The sequence below is a fragment of the Emys orbicularis genome, chromosome 15 (genome assembly GCF_028017835.1).
Source record: "Emys orbicularis isolate rEmyOrb1 chromosome 15, rEmyOrb1.hap1, whole genome shotgun sequence".
Taxonomy (NCBI): Eukaryota; Metazoa; Chordata; order Testudines; family Emydidae; genus Emys; species Emys orbicularis.
In genome coordinates, this window is record NC_088697.1 from 33,254,301 (window position 1) to 33,271,829 (window position 17,529).

At 54.6% G+C, this 17,529-nt stretch overlaps 1 protein-coding gene across 1 annotated transcript in view; it reads right to left on the minus strand.

The window, feature by feature from the left end:
* The window catches only part of DSCAML1 (DS cell adhesion molecule like 1), a 329,429-nt gene that overhangs the window by 9,351 nt on the left and 302,549 nt on the right, over positions 1-17,529 (minus strand). The window contains exons 25-31 of the mRNA XM_065416989.1: positions 11,297-11,485; positions 9,345-9,632; positions 5,827-5,982; positions 4,563-4,593; positions 3,644-3,762; positions 2,673-2,825; positions 347-541 (exon numbers count right to left, since the gene is read on the minus strand). Of these exons, the coding sequence (XP_065273061.1) occupies positions 347-541; positions 2,673-2,825; positions 3,644-3,762; positions 4,563-4,593; positions 5,827-5,982; positions 9,345-9,632; positions 11,297-11,485 (1,131 nt within the window). The remainder of the gene's footprint in view (positions 1-346; positions 542-2,672; positions 2,826-3,643; positions 3,763-4,562; positions 4,594-5,826; positions 5,983-9,344; positions 9,633-11,296; positions 11,486-17,529) is intronic.

Genomic DNA, 17,529 nt, shown 5'->3' on the forward strand with positions numbered 1-17,529 from the left:
CTGTATTAAGGTTATAACAACCAACACAAATGCACTTTTATGTAGAAATCCATGATTAAATCAAGTCTTCCTGACTGACAATTTAAATCAACTCCCCCCTGCTGCAGAGCATGCTCCGTCTGGACGATGGGTGGCAGGAGGCTGTCTGTGGATCCCCTGGGCTGTTTCCTGCTGGAGAAATGGTAGAGGGTGGGTGGGGCAGAAGCTGCTCCCAGGAGTGAGTAAGTGGGTAGCTGAGCAGTGCTGTTGCCTCTGGTTTCTCTCTTGCTCCACTAGGTGTGCCAGCCACCTGGCCTTCCCTCAGGCAGCAATCCCCACCACCCCATTCCCCATCCTGCCAACTCACCCGTATCCTGAGATAAACTGGCGCTGTAGCTGTCGCTCTCTGTGACTGTAATTCCATGCTGGGATCCCACAGTCCTCCAGTCTGATGTAAGAGTACGTGCCGGAGTAGACGCCTGGCATTTGGTGAGAGTCCATTGGCTGGAGTACCTGTTCCGGGTGCTGTGCGCAGATTTCACGCTCTTCCGGGAAACTGGGTCTGAAGCACAAAAGTTAGGTTTGTTCTCTGAGAATTGAGAAAGATGTGCTCTCTTGAGGCAAACAGAGCGTCCCTGGGACCCACCTGGCTACAGGGTGGACGTGTGTGTCTACAGCTAGACACGGGTGCAAACAGATGCATGTCTGTGTAAAGTGCTAGACATCTGTCCACCAACAGACATAAGTGTCTGTCGTTTACCAGCCCTGACCCATTTGGGGCACTAAGGGGTAACTCATCAGCTAGAACAAGTGGATTGCTACCACATGTTAGGCACATATCTAGTGGTCATCACCAGCATGGCTGTTTAAACATTATCAGGCATCCAATCTGAAAAAAAATCAGAAAAAGAGCCATAACTGGTGGAAAATTGGCAGAACACTTCTAAATACAATTGATAATGCAATTAAGTACTCAAACTAGTTCTTTGGGAAGTCTGGAAAATGCTTCGCTCCAAATGATATATTTTATGCATTTTCCTGTGCTTTTTTATCTTCTCTTAGAGCAAGAGTCTGTAGTCACTTGTATAACATGATACAAACATCCAAATATTTGTCGTCATTTGTAGAACGGACGGATTTGAGAAACTTCCTTTCTGTCTGCTATTTTGATGAAGTTTATGCACATATTTAGACTCCCTGTCTGCTCATTATAAAGGATATATTGTTGATGTTATCTGCTCAGCTGGAGAACTAAGTCTAAAGCAACTGGAATTATCATCACTAAATACAAAGACAATCCATGTACACTATTTACATAACAGTAATAACTCTTAGCAGAAGGTCTTGTGAACAACAAAATATAACCATGAAACCCTACATCTAACTATGAGCTACTGAATGTCTAATGTAACACCCCTTTGAGGTATATTGAGTGACAGTAATTTGCAAATAGTTGAAACATTTTCACTCCCCCGTAGAATCTGTCTGTCTGTTCAATGCCCTGCTGCTGCTGCACTCGTCCCTGTCACAATTGCATTTGTTGCACGGGAGCTCTCACAGCCACGCTGCACAAAGGGGAGGGTGGCTTCTGGAGCAGGGGGCAGCACCACCACGTTCAGTAATAGGAGCAGGCTTATAAATGACAGGGTGCAGTTAGGTTACTGACACACACCACAGCTGTTATTGGGATGGGAAGAAATCACTTTTCTTTGGCACAAAGTCAGGGGGGGAAATGGGCAGTATTCACGTAGGACGTATCACCCTAGCCTTGCCTGACATGATCCACCCAAAGCGCCAACCCCCAGTCATCCAGGCAGTATTAGATTTTCACTTTCGTTTTATGCGGTTGTGCTGCTGTGAGGAAGACAAGAAATGCCAACAGCCACCGGAGAGAGACACAGGCTACAGTAGCATTTCTGTTTAAAAGAAAATGTGCAAAGTGCTCTAAAGTTCACAGCCCATCAGTGTGTCATGGAAATGTGCATGCTAGTAGTAGGCTGTGGGTCCCATGCGTGGTACAAGTTTGGGGGGGATGGTGAAGGGGCTCCTGAGGTACAACTCACTTCCTCTCCTGCCATCTGACCTGCATTTCACTTTAAAGTGCTCTAAAATGCAAACACAGCCCAATTGGCATGGGATGCCTGATGAAGACTCAGAACAGCGTCTGCAGTACAATTTGAGGGTATAGAGTCTCCCCGTTCCTACAATACAGCAAGCTACAGACAGTGCTGAGGCAGCCAGAGCTGAGCTGGGGCTTGAACTGAGAATGAGTGAGCTCAGTATGGGCCCCATGCATAGATTTTGGGGGTGCAAAGATGGGCACGCAAAGCCACACAGCAGCTGAGGTGCCTAGGTCCCACTTTTAGGCACCACTGCAATCCCCCAACTACACCTAAGTTTGTGCTCTAATAGTTCTCTTGGTGCCTGTGAGCACATCTATTGCCACCTCTGGCGAGCCCCATCTCCCTCTCATGCCTAAGCTCCAGCAGGATTCTCAAAGCAGGGCACATAGGCATGGCCCGGCCCTGCAGGGGCTGGATCCAGTCGGCACACTCAGAGGCTGCCTAACTCCACCAAAGCTGGTCTGGGAGGAGACAGCCCCCTTACAACGCTCAGCTCAATGGCTGGGGTACTCAGTCAGCGAACAGCCTGGGTCAGTTTCCTCTCTCTGCCCCACAGCCTCGGGCACTTACTGGTTCCGGGTCGAATGTCAGACATGTCGATCAAGGGTCCGGTGTTCTGTATCAGAGCTGGATGGTGCAAGGATACCCCAGTGCAGAAGCTCTGGGGAGTCACAGCTTGGCTGAACTCTGTGTCTGTCACTGGTATTGTAGCTTTATCATCCCCTGCAAGGAGGAGAGTTTGGGGACTGAGCTCAGACAGCGCCACAGACACTTCTGTGGCAAGTAACCAGCATCACCAGCCCACGCTGTCCTGACCCCCTTGACAGTAACTCCCTGCCAGACCCATCTCTGGCTTCGCTGCTTGGGGGAACTCCCTCAGGCTCAATAGACACAAAAGAGCTGGGGCTTCACACAGCTCCTCCTGTGCTGTATGGTGCAGGGCCAAGGAAGTGGCACTTCCTCCTTCCCGGGCATGAAATGGGGGCAAGGCAGAGGCGCCTCCCAGCCTCTGTCCTGAGGGCCCCTCTCAGCTTCCAACCCAGTCCCCCCCAGAACTGGAGTGTGAGAATGATCCCAAGCGGTATTGGCAACTTGGCTGAAGATGGAATAAATACAAGGGGATTGGAGGTGGGGTGGGGAGAGACCCTCCAGTACATGCCCTGGCCAGGACGGGCTCTTGGCATGGGGAGCTGGCACTCAGAAGCCAGGGCAGGCAGATCTCTACCTGGGAATAGTATTTCCCTGGCCAGAAGCATAGCAGGGGAAAGATTCTCTTCCCCAAGGGCCCTTCTGTGGGTTCTCTCACAGTATGGCCACGCCTGTCCCATCTCCCAGTGCTTGCTGCCGCTGCCCTCGTCTCTAGCAAATGAGCAGGAGTGCGTCCCAGCCTGCAACACTCCAACTGGACCCAGCCAGGAGCCTGTGGGGCTATTGGAAAGGTGCCGCCGTGGCCCTCAGCAGGGAAGGGGGGTTTGCTCAGCCATCCTTTAAACTGTAACAAGGCCGAGTGCCATTAGATCTGAGGCAAGAGCCCCACTCACCCAGCTGCTTGATGCCCTCCTTGTCCTCAATGAGCAGCTGGACACGAGGAATATCGATGTGCAGCCGAGGCCCCTGGGGGGGCCCTTTCACTGGTGTGTCGAAGCTCCGGTTATTCTTGCTGCAGAGAAGAGAGAAGCCAATGAATATAGTAGAGCCTCCACTTCACTGACAGCCTTACCGGCGACCAGCTCTACGACCCCTTTCTTCCTGCTGGGGGGGGTACCACACAAAAGGGCTGTGGGTGAAGAACAAGTCGCCACCCCATCACATTCCGACACCTGCCACGTATTGGAAATCGCTCTGCCGTGCTTTGAAAGACGAGCAGAAAGCGACGCACAAGACCCGCTGCTGTCACTGGGAGATATTCAATGTTATGAAGCCCTCAAATCCCCAGTTAGTGGGTAAAATAGGGTCTTTGCTGTGCTCCATCATCACAGGGATCCAATCCCTGCAGCACTGGGTGCTCACGCTACCCCAAATGAGCAGGCAGGACTGTGAGGCGAGTCACATAGCCACAGCCTGCACATAGCGCTGGGCCTCGGCGCCTGTCAGGGCACCACCTCTATCCCCTCTTCCTCAGGGCAGCCTCCCACCTGCAGGGTCAATGCTGGGTATGATCCCAGACTCAAACACCCCCATCTGGTAGACAGCACCACAGGGCCACTTCTCAGGCAACATTTGTCTGCTGTCAGAATAGGGGGGCCAGCAGCAGCCACTGGCTACACCTGCTTTCAAGCGGCATTAGAAAAGGAGGCTTGGAAGTGACACCCCCGATCACTGTGGGTCTGTCTACACTGCAAGTGGGAGGTGTGACTGCAGCATATGTAGACACACGCTGAGGGTCCGCTCTGGTGCCATGAACTCCACCGGCAAGCGAGACAGGTTCTTACACTGGAAAAGGTGGTTCTGCTCACTCACCTTATTAGCATTTCTGCCAAGCTCTTTGCATCTGCAATACAAAAGCGAGAGACAGTTGTAAGAGAGCCACAAAAAGGTCAGAAGATAGACTCTGTTCTCACTGCAGATTGATGCATGGGCTGGGGCGTGTCCCTCTGTGCGAAGGCAAGTTTGTAGAACAGCCTTCTGTGTGATATGCTAGGCGGGAGGGTACAGGACATGCACACAGACACGGTCAACATTAATTCTAGTGTAAGGTGTGTACAATCACAGTATCCTGCCATCAAACTACATCCAACTACTATAATAGGCAGTTATTTTCTAAGTACCTGACCAAACTAGTTTGCTAATTTTGTTTTTTTAAATCCTTCCAGTCAATGAAGCTCTTGGCCTCACCCATCCAACCAAAATTCAGCCTTGTTCGGTGCATGCTTTTAAAGAGCAACACAATCCAATGCCCAAGAGAGCCTCCAGGATCTAAACTAAGATCTACACTGAAATGGATGATCACAGACTTTAGAGCTTCAAAAACTCATGAGGGCACTTTGTTTATCTGTCTACTTCTCCCATACCTACCACTGTCACGGCAGAGCAGCTTACAGATTCTTCTGTCAAATACCATCGCCCCTGCCTTTGCAGGGCTGTTGCCCATACTTCCTGCTTTCCGCTAGAAATCTATTGTCTCCTATTAACTGTTGCAATGTGTTTAATCCATGTTAACTGAACCCGCCCCCCCCCCCCCCCAATCAAAGTTTTCTGTTTCATTAAGCATCTGTCTATGCTTTGGGGACTGGGTGGGGAAAAGGGCAGGGAACCCTTCCCAAAGCTGTGAAAGTGCAGGCTGGACTTTGTAGGGAGATAGCGCCCCCAAGTCCCTCTCCTGCCCCGCCATATGCCAGGCTGCAGATGCAAGTTACAAACACCACTTGGGAACATGGCTGGCCATGGTCAAACCCTCTAAAGCCCAAAGGTGTTTAACTGCAACCATCAAAGGTAGTGTATGCCATTAAAGAACCGCAAGACCTGCCTTCCAGGAAAACTCCAGCGAGAGCTAACGCTCGTTAGTGTAAACTAATCAGCTCCCAACAAACCCACCCAAAATATTAACAAAGCTCAGGCAACTACCACAATGCTTCCTGAGCCTACCTTGTTCACTCTGCCTGCCTGCCTGTTAGATCCCTTCCTCCCAACCGGCTATGGCTCTGCCATGCGTTTCAGGGCCGACTCTCATGCTACGTCCGTTCAGTGGGGCACCACCCCACAGGAGGCCGGGCTCACACCTCACCTCGCAATCTCTTCAGACGCTTCTCCTTCCTCTTCTTGCGGATGATGAAGAGCAGGGCCACCCCGAGCGTGGCCAGGATCACAGGGCAGGCGATGGTGAAAAGCTTCTTCACATCATCCCCCTCCCCCTGAGCAGATTTGATTGGGGGTATGGTACCTAGGAGAGAGCCACACACACAAGGCAGTAAGACAACACACCCACGTCGGACCTCAGCTCGGGGACCTGAGCACAGCCGAGGCCAGGCTGGGCTGCGGACAACAGCTTCCTCCCAACTGCAAAGCGGCTTCAGAGGGATGTGAGGGTGGGGGCAAGGGGAGGTGTCTGGGATGCCCAGATAAATGCGCTTGCTCTCTCTGCTTCCAGCCAGCCTGGGAACCCAAGAGACAAGCTGGGCTCATGGTACCGGCAGCCAAGGCTGGCGGTAAGTGTGTTTAGATGAGGGTGTTTCTGGCTCACCTGTGCAGACTCACCTGACATCTGCACTGCAGCGGGAGGCGTGACACAGCTCGTGGTGGCGTACCCACACTGGTGTTCATCTAGCTAGCACGGCCTGGACCCCAGCATCGGCTGTACAAGCCGCTCGGAGCTCTGGGTGTGCACTCGCTCCTATTTTTAGCCCCTCTAGCCAGATTCAAGCTTTGGCAGTGCACCTACCCGTGCTGGGTGCCTCTCCTCCAGCTGCAGCACAGACCTACCGTCAGAGCTGGGCTGTTGGGGGCTCACCCCACAGGGCTACGGGAGAGTCACCCAGCCCTTCTTACAGCCAGTCATGGGAACCCACGCTAAGCACACGCATGATACATGAGAGCATGTACAACTGCAAGTCCCGGAAATGGCCGCTAAGAGGTGTCCTGGCCCCAGCCACCACCTCCCCTGCCAGGATTCACGTTCCTAACACATAGCCACGTGCTGTAAAGCGCTCTGATCGTGCCAGATAAACTCTGTGGTGGGTCAGGAGTCCTTGCCACAGCCACTGACCATGGTAACCTCCTGAGGACGTCAGCGCTTGGAGGGTGGGGATGTGGGGCCACTGGGATGCGTTGTTGCCCCCCAGAGAAGACTGCATGCAAATTTCATTTCCCTGCTGGGTGGTGTGGGCTTTGCAGAAGGGGGAGTGGGGGCAGGGTACTCAGTCAGGTAACGGGCACACCTGCCCTGTCTCATCTCCATCTCCCTCTCAGTCCACTGATAAAAACGAGGCACTTGCAGTCTCCCTGGAGAACAAACATGTGACCAGGCTCTGAGCAGAAGCATCTGTCACGAGAACACACCAGCTCTACCACAACTCCCTGCTGACAGCTGGCACTGCCTGGCTCGGGGGCTGCTCAGGAAGGGGCCGGCACAGATTTCTGGCCTTTGTGTAATTGGAACAAACCCACCTGGCACCTGAGCTGCCCTTGTGAAAGGTGAAGAAACAAAGCAGGTGTGACACTTAGAGGGGTTTGCTTTACAGCGAGAACCCCCACAGGCTGAACGCTAAGGGACTGAGCGGCTAGCGGTTACAGCCAGGACTCCAGGGTTCATTTCCTGGTTTTGCTACTGACTCCCTCCCTGTGCAAGTCAGGTCCCTGCTCCGTGCCTCAGTTTCCCCATGTGTACAATAGGGATAGTGATACTGGCCCCTGCAATCTTTGCAGGGAGAGGGGGCCGGGGAGCTGCAGGGATGATAGCTGGTTCTCCAGTGGCAATTACTAGGACATTTCTCAATGTTCTTTGGACAATAAGTGAGGGGGAAGGTGTGGGAAGGGGTGGGGTATCACTCCAGTTCCCGGGTGTCTGCATCACAAAACGAAACCACTGCAGACAGCCTGCGCAGGGATGCCAAGGACTGAAGGGGCGATGGGGTATGTCTACAGGGCAGCTGGGTGTTTGCCTCCCAGCGCGGGGAGGCAGACAGGCGCTAGCTGTGCTTGAGCTAGTGCTGCGAAAACAGCAGGGTGGCTGCAGCCGCTGGGTAGCTGCCCGTGTCTGCCCCCGGGGTCAGGCAGGATTGTCCTGGGATGGCTAGCCTGCGTCGACATGGCCATACTGCTATGTTTCGCATGCTAGTTCAAGCGCTTGTCTGTCTACCTGGGCTGGGAAGCAGGCTCAGCGTAGAGATGCCCGTGGAGAAAGGACAGCTCACTGCTAATTAAATCCACCCCTTCCAGGAGGAAGGAGCCTAGGCCCTGGATGGGAGAGGAGGAATGGCTGCTACAGCCCTGCTGGGCATTGTCAGATCCCAGCCAGCACAGACTCCGCAGAGACTGCGCTGGGTCACAAAGATCAGGCTGTGGGTGTGTTTAAAACCCAACCCCCAAGCTGGGACAGCTAGGAGCCAGAGCGACCGTGTACCTAGTAATAAGGCAGGAGAAAGACCTGGAGAAGTCTCTAGCTAGGACAGGTCTGTGGGGAGCTAGGAAGGCACGTAGCAGGGAGTCTCCAGCATACGCTCTCTTGGGGGTTTGGAGAGATGGCTCTCTCCCCATCAGCCTAATCTAGTTCAGGGTTCAGAGTAGCAGCCGTGTTAGTCTGTATCCGCAAAAATAACAGGAGTACTTGTGGCACCTTAGAGACTAACAAATTTATTAGAGCATAAGCTTTCATGGGCTACAACCCACTTCTTCGGATGCATATAGAGTTCAGGGTGGATTTAATTAGCAGTGAGCTGTCCTTTCTCCACGGGCATCTCTACGCTGAGCCTGCTTCCCAGCCCAGGTAGACAGACAAGCGCTTGAACTAGCATGCGAAACATAGCAGTATGGCCATGTCGACGCAGGCTAGCCATCCCAGGACAATCCTGCCTGACCCCGGGGGCAGACACGGGCAGCTACCCAGCGGCTGCAGCCACCCTGCTGTTTTCGCAGCACTAGCTCAAGCACAGCTAGCGCCTGTCTGCCTCCCCGCGCTGGGAGGCAAACACCCAGCTGCCCTGTAGACATACCCCATCGCCCCTTCAGTCCTTAGTTCAGGGTGTGCTGGTAGCCGTGTCAGTCCCAGGACAGTAGAAAGAGACTGAGTGAGTGAGTGTGTGTCTTTTACTGGACCAGCTTCTGCTGGTGAGAGAGACGAGCTTTCCAACTACCCATAGGCCCGAAGAAGAGCTCTGTGCAGCTCGTCTCTCTAACCTACTTTAGGCAAATCTCACTACTCGTGCTCCCCTCCCAGCTCCGGGCCAGGCACCAGAGCCCCATGGGATCCCAGCTGTGGGCAGAGGAGGGCGAGGGGCAGGAGGAAGGCTAGTGACAGCTGCACGGAGGGCCCGGCTAGAAAGTGAGGAAGGTGGGGTGGAAGCAGTGGATTCTGGATGCTGCAGCTGCCTGGCGTTCAGCTGAGTGGCTCAGCAGGGCCACAGGCAGCAGCAAAACGCTGAGCAAGAGAGACAACCCCTTAATGCAACGACGCCAGCATGGGAATCCTACTGCTGGCCCGCCCCAGCCGCCTAACCCGCACCACATGCCCCGGCCCCCTAAAGCACGCGATGCCCTGCGGCCAGCCCCCCAGAACCAGGCCACTACCCGTGCTGCGTCAGCTCTTACTGCCGTCGTAGTCCAGCGTGGCGAACTGGGCGGTCTCGTTACCGCAGCCGGCGCTGTTGCAGGCCTTCATCCGCAGCTCGTACCAGGTGGCCTCGCGCAGCTCCGTCAGGAAGAGCTCGCTGGAGCTGTTTGTCTTGAGGCTCTGCCAGACCCAGTTGCCCTTGGGCCGGTACTCCAGGACAATGGCCATGATGGGGCAGCCCCCGCTGCTCCAGCCCTGCAGGTTCAGCCTGGCGTGCGTAGAATTAATGTGGGTGAAGAGGTGCTGGTCCTTGCTGAAGGAGGGCTCTGTGGAAAAGGACGTGCCATGAGGGCCTGGGAGGGGGCGGCTCGTACAGGGCAAGCTTCCCATCTGCCCCCTCCCCATGGCCTTCACTCGCTTTGCTGCATCTGAAGCAGTTTGGTGGTGGGTCTCAGTCCAGCCTTCAATGGGAGCTGGCTCTTACCCCGTCCCCATCCTGCCAGCAACACTCAGCGCGCTCAACCCCCTCCAACCCAGCGTCTGCCCGGCGGCCACAGTTCATGCTGCAAGCGAAGCTGGTGACACAGCTCCCAAGCACAAAGCCACCTGCCCGGACGCTGGTAAATGCCCAGCAACTGAGAAGCAGCAAAGGGCCCCTCCTGCCACGTCGCCCAGGCAGGGGCTTTGCTGCTCAGGTTCCCTCCTGCAGGGGTTTTACGGCTGGGCTGCAGGAAATAGGGTTTGGGAACTGAACTGGAGGAGCAGAACCTGTGTCTCTGTAATACACGACTGCTGAGGTCACTGCCTGGGCAGCCAGGGGAAAAAAATCCTACTTCTGGTCACAGCCAGTTGCGACAGCATCTTAGCTAAAGATGACTGAGGACAGTGGAGTTCTTTTACCATCGGTCACAGCCAGCCATAAGCTCGTCCGTATAAGGCCAGGGCCAACTTTTAACAGGACTCTTGTCAAGGACGTGAGGCCAATAAACTGACCTCCTGCACCTTGCACCTCACGTTACAGAGGAAAATTCTAAACGCTCCTGGGAGTTTCTCATTTCAGCAAAGAAAAGGACACTGACGGCCGCACAGAGGAGTCAATTGGCCCCTGCGGCAACCTTACAAAACCAAATAACCCTGCAACAACAGACTGGGGCAGGAGTTTTCCTGATTCTCCTGTCCTGCCCACCAGTCTACCTCGCTTGATCCTGGCAAGAAGGCAGCGCTGGCCTTACTGGACCCTCTCTGGACACCTAACCATGGACCCAGCATCATCCACACACCCGCAGGATCATGCTGCTGTCACTCCTCCTTGTGTTCCCAATGCTGCAGATAGCGAACTGCACTGGAGCAAACTGGGGCAGAAGGCAGGGTGCGTGGCAGTATGACGGGAGGATGGGAAGGGGTTAAAGCATCAACACCTGACCCCACAATGGGTAGGTCAAATGTAAAATCTGAAAGGGAAAAGAAATGCAGCTGGTGAATCTCTGCACCAGGCTTGTGAGGCCCCTGGCCATGCTAGGGCCTGGGCAGTGGCACGGAACAGTGCAGAGCAAGTTGCCTCAGGACTTTCCCTCGCTGGGCTGGGGGAGGCCCTGGTGAGCACGTGCTGGAGTAGCAGCTGGTCCAGGATGCCCTGGGAGTGGCCAGCAGCTCAGGAAGAGCATCGTCCAGGACAGAAGCCCTTCGCCTTTCCTACCGACAAGCTAGAACTCGCCCGTCAGGCCGTGTCCTGTATTCTGCCTCCAGCAGCGGCCTGTGCTGATGCACCCAGCCCATAGTGCTGTGCTGAATGAGGGGCGGTCTACTTCCTCCCTCGCCCCAGCCCCTCCCTCCCTCGCCCCAGCCCCTCCCTCCCTCGCTCGCCAGGAGCTAAGGAATGAATTAAAGAGGGGAACCAGCGCAGGTGGCCCGAGACATACAAGCAACTCTGCCAGCATCAGGCCGGCAGACAGACCAGTTCCGAGCAGCTGGGTGGCCCCTGCTGGTTTACCTCTGCCGTGTGTCTTGGCCTCAATGATCTCACTGATCCGGCCGGCCCCCACGCTGTTCTTAGCTGCCAGCTTCACCTTGTACCATGTGCCGCACTTGAGGCTGTCCAGCTTGAACGAGCGCTCGGTGGAGCTGATGAACACGTCTTTCCACTCCTCGCTGTTGTCCACCGAGTACTGCAGCACAAAGCCTGCGGGGGGAGAGGAGCAGGGGCTGTTAGTGCTCAAGATCTAGAGGGAGTCAGGGAGACAGGGACAGAGCACAACCTGTTTCTCCTCTCCAAGGGGGATGCAACATGGTGGCAGGTGGGAAAGGGCTGGTCAAAGAAGCCCTGGCTCGGCAGGTCTACTGTGCTCTGAATCTGTGCATCCAATCATCAAGCAGGCCTCAATCCCGCCCGTCCGAAGGTAGGTGACTCTCAGCCCCATTGTACAGATGGATGCACTGAGGCAGGGAGGGCTAAGGAGCTAGATTTGAAGAGCCTTTAGGTAACACCATGGAAGGTGTTGCATTAACTGCCTGTGCAAAGTACAAGGTTAGCCAATTTAATGTGCAGTTACCCAGCCCGCTGCACACGCTCCACATTCACGGGAGAATCTGGTTCAAAGTTACTTGCCCAATGTTGCGCAGCCAATCAGAGGCAGAGTCCTCCAGAGAACCCAGGAGTCCAGAGCCCTTGCCACTGTTTTAGACTAAGGGTATGTCTATGCAGCAGTTTCAACTCAGGCTCGAGCCTAACCCCCTCTTCCATCTACACACAAATCACACTAACCCAGGGCTCAGATCCCAGGTCCCCACAGGGATGGAGGGTCAAACCCTGAGTCAAGCCAGGGCCCTGGGTTCAAGCCTTATTGATTTGCAGTGTAGATGCAGCCCCCGCATGACTCGTGTTCTGGGAATCCCACAAGCTGACTTTCTGTGTCCTCTGGATGGTAAAGTTTGGTGGACAGTCACGTTTTCCCACATTGCACCACAAACAAAGGGATAGAGTGGCCATATTTTGGAAGGGCGCTAGGAAGTCTGGGATATGGGTGGTTGGACTTGGGCCTGAATAATGCAGTGCAGATCCTGGAATCCCAGGTTGGGACCCAGGATTCACCAATCCTAGCCTGGGGTTACAAATGAATGTAGACGCTCAAGCCCTAGGTTCACAAACCCAGGGTCTGTTAACTTCAGTTCTGCTGCAGCGGGGCTCACATTGCAGGGTAGAGACACCCTAAGGGCACCCTACCCCTTGGTTTGGGCTCACAGCAGACTGTTGTAAATTGCAACCCACCCCTGCCCCCAGGTGGTGCTGAAGCAGCCAGATGAACAGACTCCAAAAAGGCAGGGGGGAAATAATCTTTATGCATCTATAATGAATGCAGAGGAAAACAGCTCCCCCTTTGCCTCCCCCCAGCGCAGACTGACACAGCCCTGAGATTGCACGGGGCTGCTAGCAATGGGCGCCTGATACAATGCAGGAACCCAGATTGAAGTGGCGCAACACCAGCCACGCGTAAGGGCCCACGTGCATAATGCTAAAAGCTGACCAGCCTGGGCCGCCGAGGGCAGCCAGGGTTCCGTAGTCGGAGGGATTAGTCTGGTGCTTTGCTTCTGGGGTTTATAATACCGTGTGCTGCTGGACGTCTCCGTTTCACACCTATTGTCAGTCATGCTGAGGGCAGAGTCCCACCTGCTGCATCTTCCTCCTCCCCAGCCCACGAGCGAGAGCCCCTCTCCACGCAGGACCCAGCACTTACACAGGACGAATCGTCTCCGACAGCCCTCGGCCACACCCAGAAACCCACTCGCCCAAGGGGAAGGGGGAGACCAGGGCATGATGCATGTTACACTGCCCCACCAGCATGGCTGCAGACTGGGGACTGCTCCGCCACACCACTGTGTGTGGGGGGAGGGACTGCGCTAACGGCTCCCCCTGGCCACGCATCTCCAGACCCATCCTGGGGGCTGTTTCCGTCAATCCCCAGCAGAAGGCTCTGCAGCGACAGCGGTGGAAGGCAAAGGCCTCTGCGAAATTCTGCCGCTGGCCCTGCCAAGGTGCCCGTCTCGAGGGCAGAGCGGGGAGCTCCGTCTCTAGAACTGTCCTCGGGCTCTGCTGTGATTACCAACGAGAGGGCCAGGCCGTGCTGATTACAAGGGGGTTTTCAGTGGGGCTGGAGCCCAGCTGGGACCTCGCCAGACCCATTGCACACGGCCCCCCGAGGTGCCTTCTGAGGGGGGCGCTCAGCCACTGACTTGCGGTTTCTCATCCCAGATAAAATCAGTCAGTTGTTAGCCACCACCCTGCCCTACCTTCCCCTTTGCCAACAACAGCTAACGAGGGGAGCGTGACCACACAGATTAACGCCAGAACACGGCACTCTAATGGCGCTCCACCGCCTCCCCTACCCCCCTCCGGGCCAAGCCTGGAAGGAGCCTTGATTTCCAATTCAAATCCAGCTCTGCCTCCGCGCACATTAAACATGTCTTCCTGCCTAATTTCATACATATGAATGGGGATGGAAATGGAGCCCTCTTCTCTTAGATTATTAAAATGGAGCTGGAACGAGGGGGGAGAGTCCCCCCCCTTTATTATGGATATTAGCACCGAGGTTTGAGGCTGGCTTGCTTGGCGGCTGCAGAGTCTATGGGCAGGAAAATCCACCTCTCTCAGCCTGCACCAAATCCCTCCTCAGACATGCGGAGGGGCATGTGTGTTGGGGCATCTGCCAGCCGGGTCAGTTTGTGGGGAGGAAGCTACTGGTCCCCCAGCTGTCTAAGCAGGTTACTGGGGAAAAGGCAGGAGAAGGGAGTTTCCAGATTAAAAGGCATGGGGCCAAAGCCCGCACTGGAACATATAGGTCACGGACGCCCCTGTCCTAGCAGCACCTGACACTGCAGCCACCCTGCTCTGACCCAGTGGCACTGCAGCAAACTAGGAATGTTTGACACCCCTCGACCCCTGCAACTGCCATCATGGTGCAGGGCCCAGTTCCAGCACAGCTGTGGGGACTGGGCAGGCGGGGAGATGGGGCCTGACCCATGGTCGGGAACGACACTAGAGCTTTGGTCCTTTCCAGGGTGCAAAACCAATATGAGACCGTGGCCGGCTCCCACGTGGCCTGAGAGCTGAACCATGCCAAGGCTGCCATGTTACAAGACGGTCCCACACAACCCAGTAAGAGAACTGTGGCGTGGAGGGGCCCGAGGCAGGGAACTTCAGCACTGTTTCCTTAGGCGAGAGGGCAGCGCAAACGCTGGGGGCGGGGAGGGGAGGGATTCTCAAATGTCAGAGCCGGCACTGAGCTGCCCTGCTGGAGATACAGCTTCAGACTCCATCCCCTGCCTCCAGCCCTCCTTGGGAGAAGGGCCACAGGGGGAGGGCCGTGCCCCATGACAGCAATAACCACAGCTCTTGAGGTTAATGGGCTTCCTGTCCCATGTTCCCCAGTGGGTTGTGGGACAGGGCTGGGGGTGTGCGGGGAGGGACATGGGCTGGGGGGCTGGGATACAGAGATCACCGAGTACATAGCAAAGTGCACAGTTCTGGTGCAAGGCGAGGCATAACACTGCCCTGTCACCCACCCCCCAGCAAGCCTGCAGCTTTCCTGGGGGTCTGCTGCCTGCTCCCCCCAGGGCTCAGTCTGTACACAACATCCCCTCTGTGGCTGCCCCTCGGTCCTCCCAACCCTGCTCGCTCTCCAAACCAGCGCCTTGGGGAAGGCGCATGCCTGCACCTGGCAGCCTGGCCTGGCCCCTTCAGCAGATGCCTCTCCCAGGCACTAGCGATTCTGGGGACTCCTGTGGCTCCGGTCTCCCTGGCTCTCTCAAGCGACCTGCCTTTCGATCTTGCTCCCTGGGACATGTAGTGTCCGACTGGGCACCATCAATAGCATTTTCACCAATTACTTGTTTCCGCATCAGAGTTCGGTGAGTGTGGAATGTGATTGATTGGAGCCAGGCTATAAAAGGAAAGCCAGAATTAACTAGCTCCCTCGGGAAGCTGCTAGGAAGTTGCTTCTGTCATTGACTGCTGCCTCCTTTCACATGATTAAGAGTATTAGGAAACACACCGGGTCCTAGATGAATAAACCTGTTACACTCCCATCAACAACATGTCTTAAAATGGCTCTTGGGGCTTTATTGGGGAGTGAGGCAGGCTTGCGTACACACACAGAAGCAGTTGTTAGACTTCAGTGAGGTGAGTATTATTCTGAGCTGATCCCCTTGCAATCCCAGAATACGCACAACAAAGAATCACCTGTCAAATGCCTAACACATAGTCTATTCCAACAAGGCTCAAAGGCCTCACTTCCATAGGTGTATCAGCAAGTCATTTGTTTGGGAACCTTGCGTAACACACACACACACACACACACACACACACTGCTGCTGCTTTAAGGGTAGGCTTGTCTACACAGAGAAATTGACCCGTATAGCTATAGTGGAAGAATGACACTGTTACAGCTTGGGCCAGCGTAACCCCTGGCTTAGAACAGAGTGTCCTGTGCACACAAGCCCTGTGTTATGAGTCTGTTTACACACAGACATGCCCAGTCTGAAGGACTTGTTTCAGAGTTGGAGAACTACAAAACGAGATTAACACAAGTCCCTAAGAGAGAGCACAGTGTCGTTCTCTCCTCCAACAGTCTGCACTGCACTGAACGCTAAATGTCTGCCAGTCCCTGCAGATTTTAAGATGTGGTGCAGAGAAACCTCCAGGCTCGGTTTGCAAAGTGTCTGAGTGGGTGCTCTTATTTCTGCATCCTCTGATAACAGTCTGCGTGTGCAGGAGTCATTGGTTTAGGGACTACATTCAGCTTGGTCACCATTATGTGGGGTGCTGTAGCGAAGCAAAGACTCACCGGCGCAGCGCCTCCTGCTGGTTGTCTTAGAATTAGCTCTTTTCCAGCTTCAGAGCACCCTCCGCTGGCCGGTGGCTTGCCTGCCTCAGGCTGGTGCCCCTTTACCTCAGGGTTCTGCCCCAGCTGTACCCCCACTCTCTGGGTCTCCCCTCCCAGGGAACCCCCCCAACCCTCTAAACCCACCTCGCCTCAGTGGCTACTGCCAGTCATCATCTAGCCCCCGCTCCCTGGGGCAGACTGCCATCTGTCATGGCCACTCATCATCGGCAAGGGGGTTGGACCAATTCCCAGGTTGTCCCTCTGCAGCCCCAGTACCTTCCTTAGGCCTTGCACAAGGCCTCAGCCTGGGGAGTTACCAAGCTGGGGCTCCCCAGCTCCTCTTGCCCTTTTCCCCAGCACTGCTCTGCCTCAGGTACCCTGCAGCCAGGTCCTTCTCTCTCCAGAGCTAGAGAGAGACTCCTCTGCCTCCGGGCCCCACAGCCCTTTGATCAGGGCCAGCTGGGCCCTGATTGGCATGGCCCCAGGTGTGGCTGCTTCCCCAATCAGCCTAGCCAAGTATCTTAATGAGGAAAACCTGTAACTCCCAGGATGGACTGCAAATTCCTAGGGCTCAATGAACTGCGTGCATAGCTACTGCAGCTCTCTCTCATGGGAATCTAGCATGTGGCTATTGGATTCCCTGCTTAGGAAATGATGAGAGAACCTATGGACAAAGGAAGGTTTGCTGTGCCAGGTAATACAGGACTGTGCTTGACGTCACAGATGTTTTCACAGTGATCTAAGGTGTTGGATTTATAGCTGAACGATCCTATATAGGACCAATACATGTAATACACACACGCACACGCTCATCTCCACTAAACACAGTACCCAGTTACAATTGTTATTAGACACTCAAAAGAGTGAGGCAAGTCAAAGGTGGCAGCAGGTGTACCGGACGCATCACGAGCATGGGGTTCCTGCCAATGTCTGCGTGTAATGAGGATGACTTACTGTTGCCGTGGGAATCATAACTCGGAATGTCTTGACTTTTTATATATGCAAATCTCAACCTCCGTGTTGCACTGACAGGTTTATTTATTTTTGCATTTACTTTCGCTCATTCTTAAACAAAAATAGAACAGGAAGAGAGGCCCACGTTTGTGCAAATGTGCGTCAGGAGTTGAATGAATGACTATTCAAATGAAGGTAGTAATGTTCAATTGGACGCTCTCAGACGCCTGTGTGATTTGACTGTCCGACAATATTTGATCTCAAGACTGACGTACAGGTAAGTGCGTTTGTTTTACTACAGACAGACCCACACAAACTCAATGGCAACCCAGGTGGAACTGTGCAAGAGAGGGAAAGATGGTCTTGTTAAAAGACACGGTATTACCATAGCATC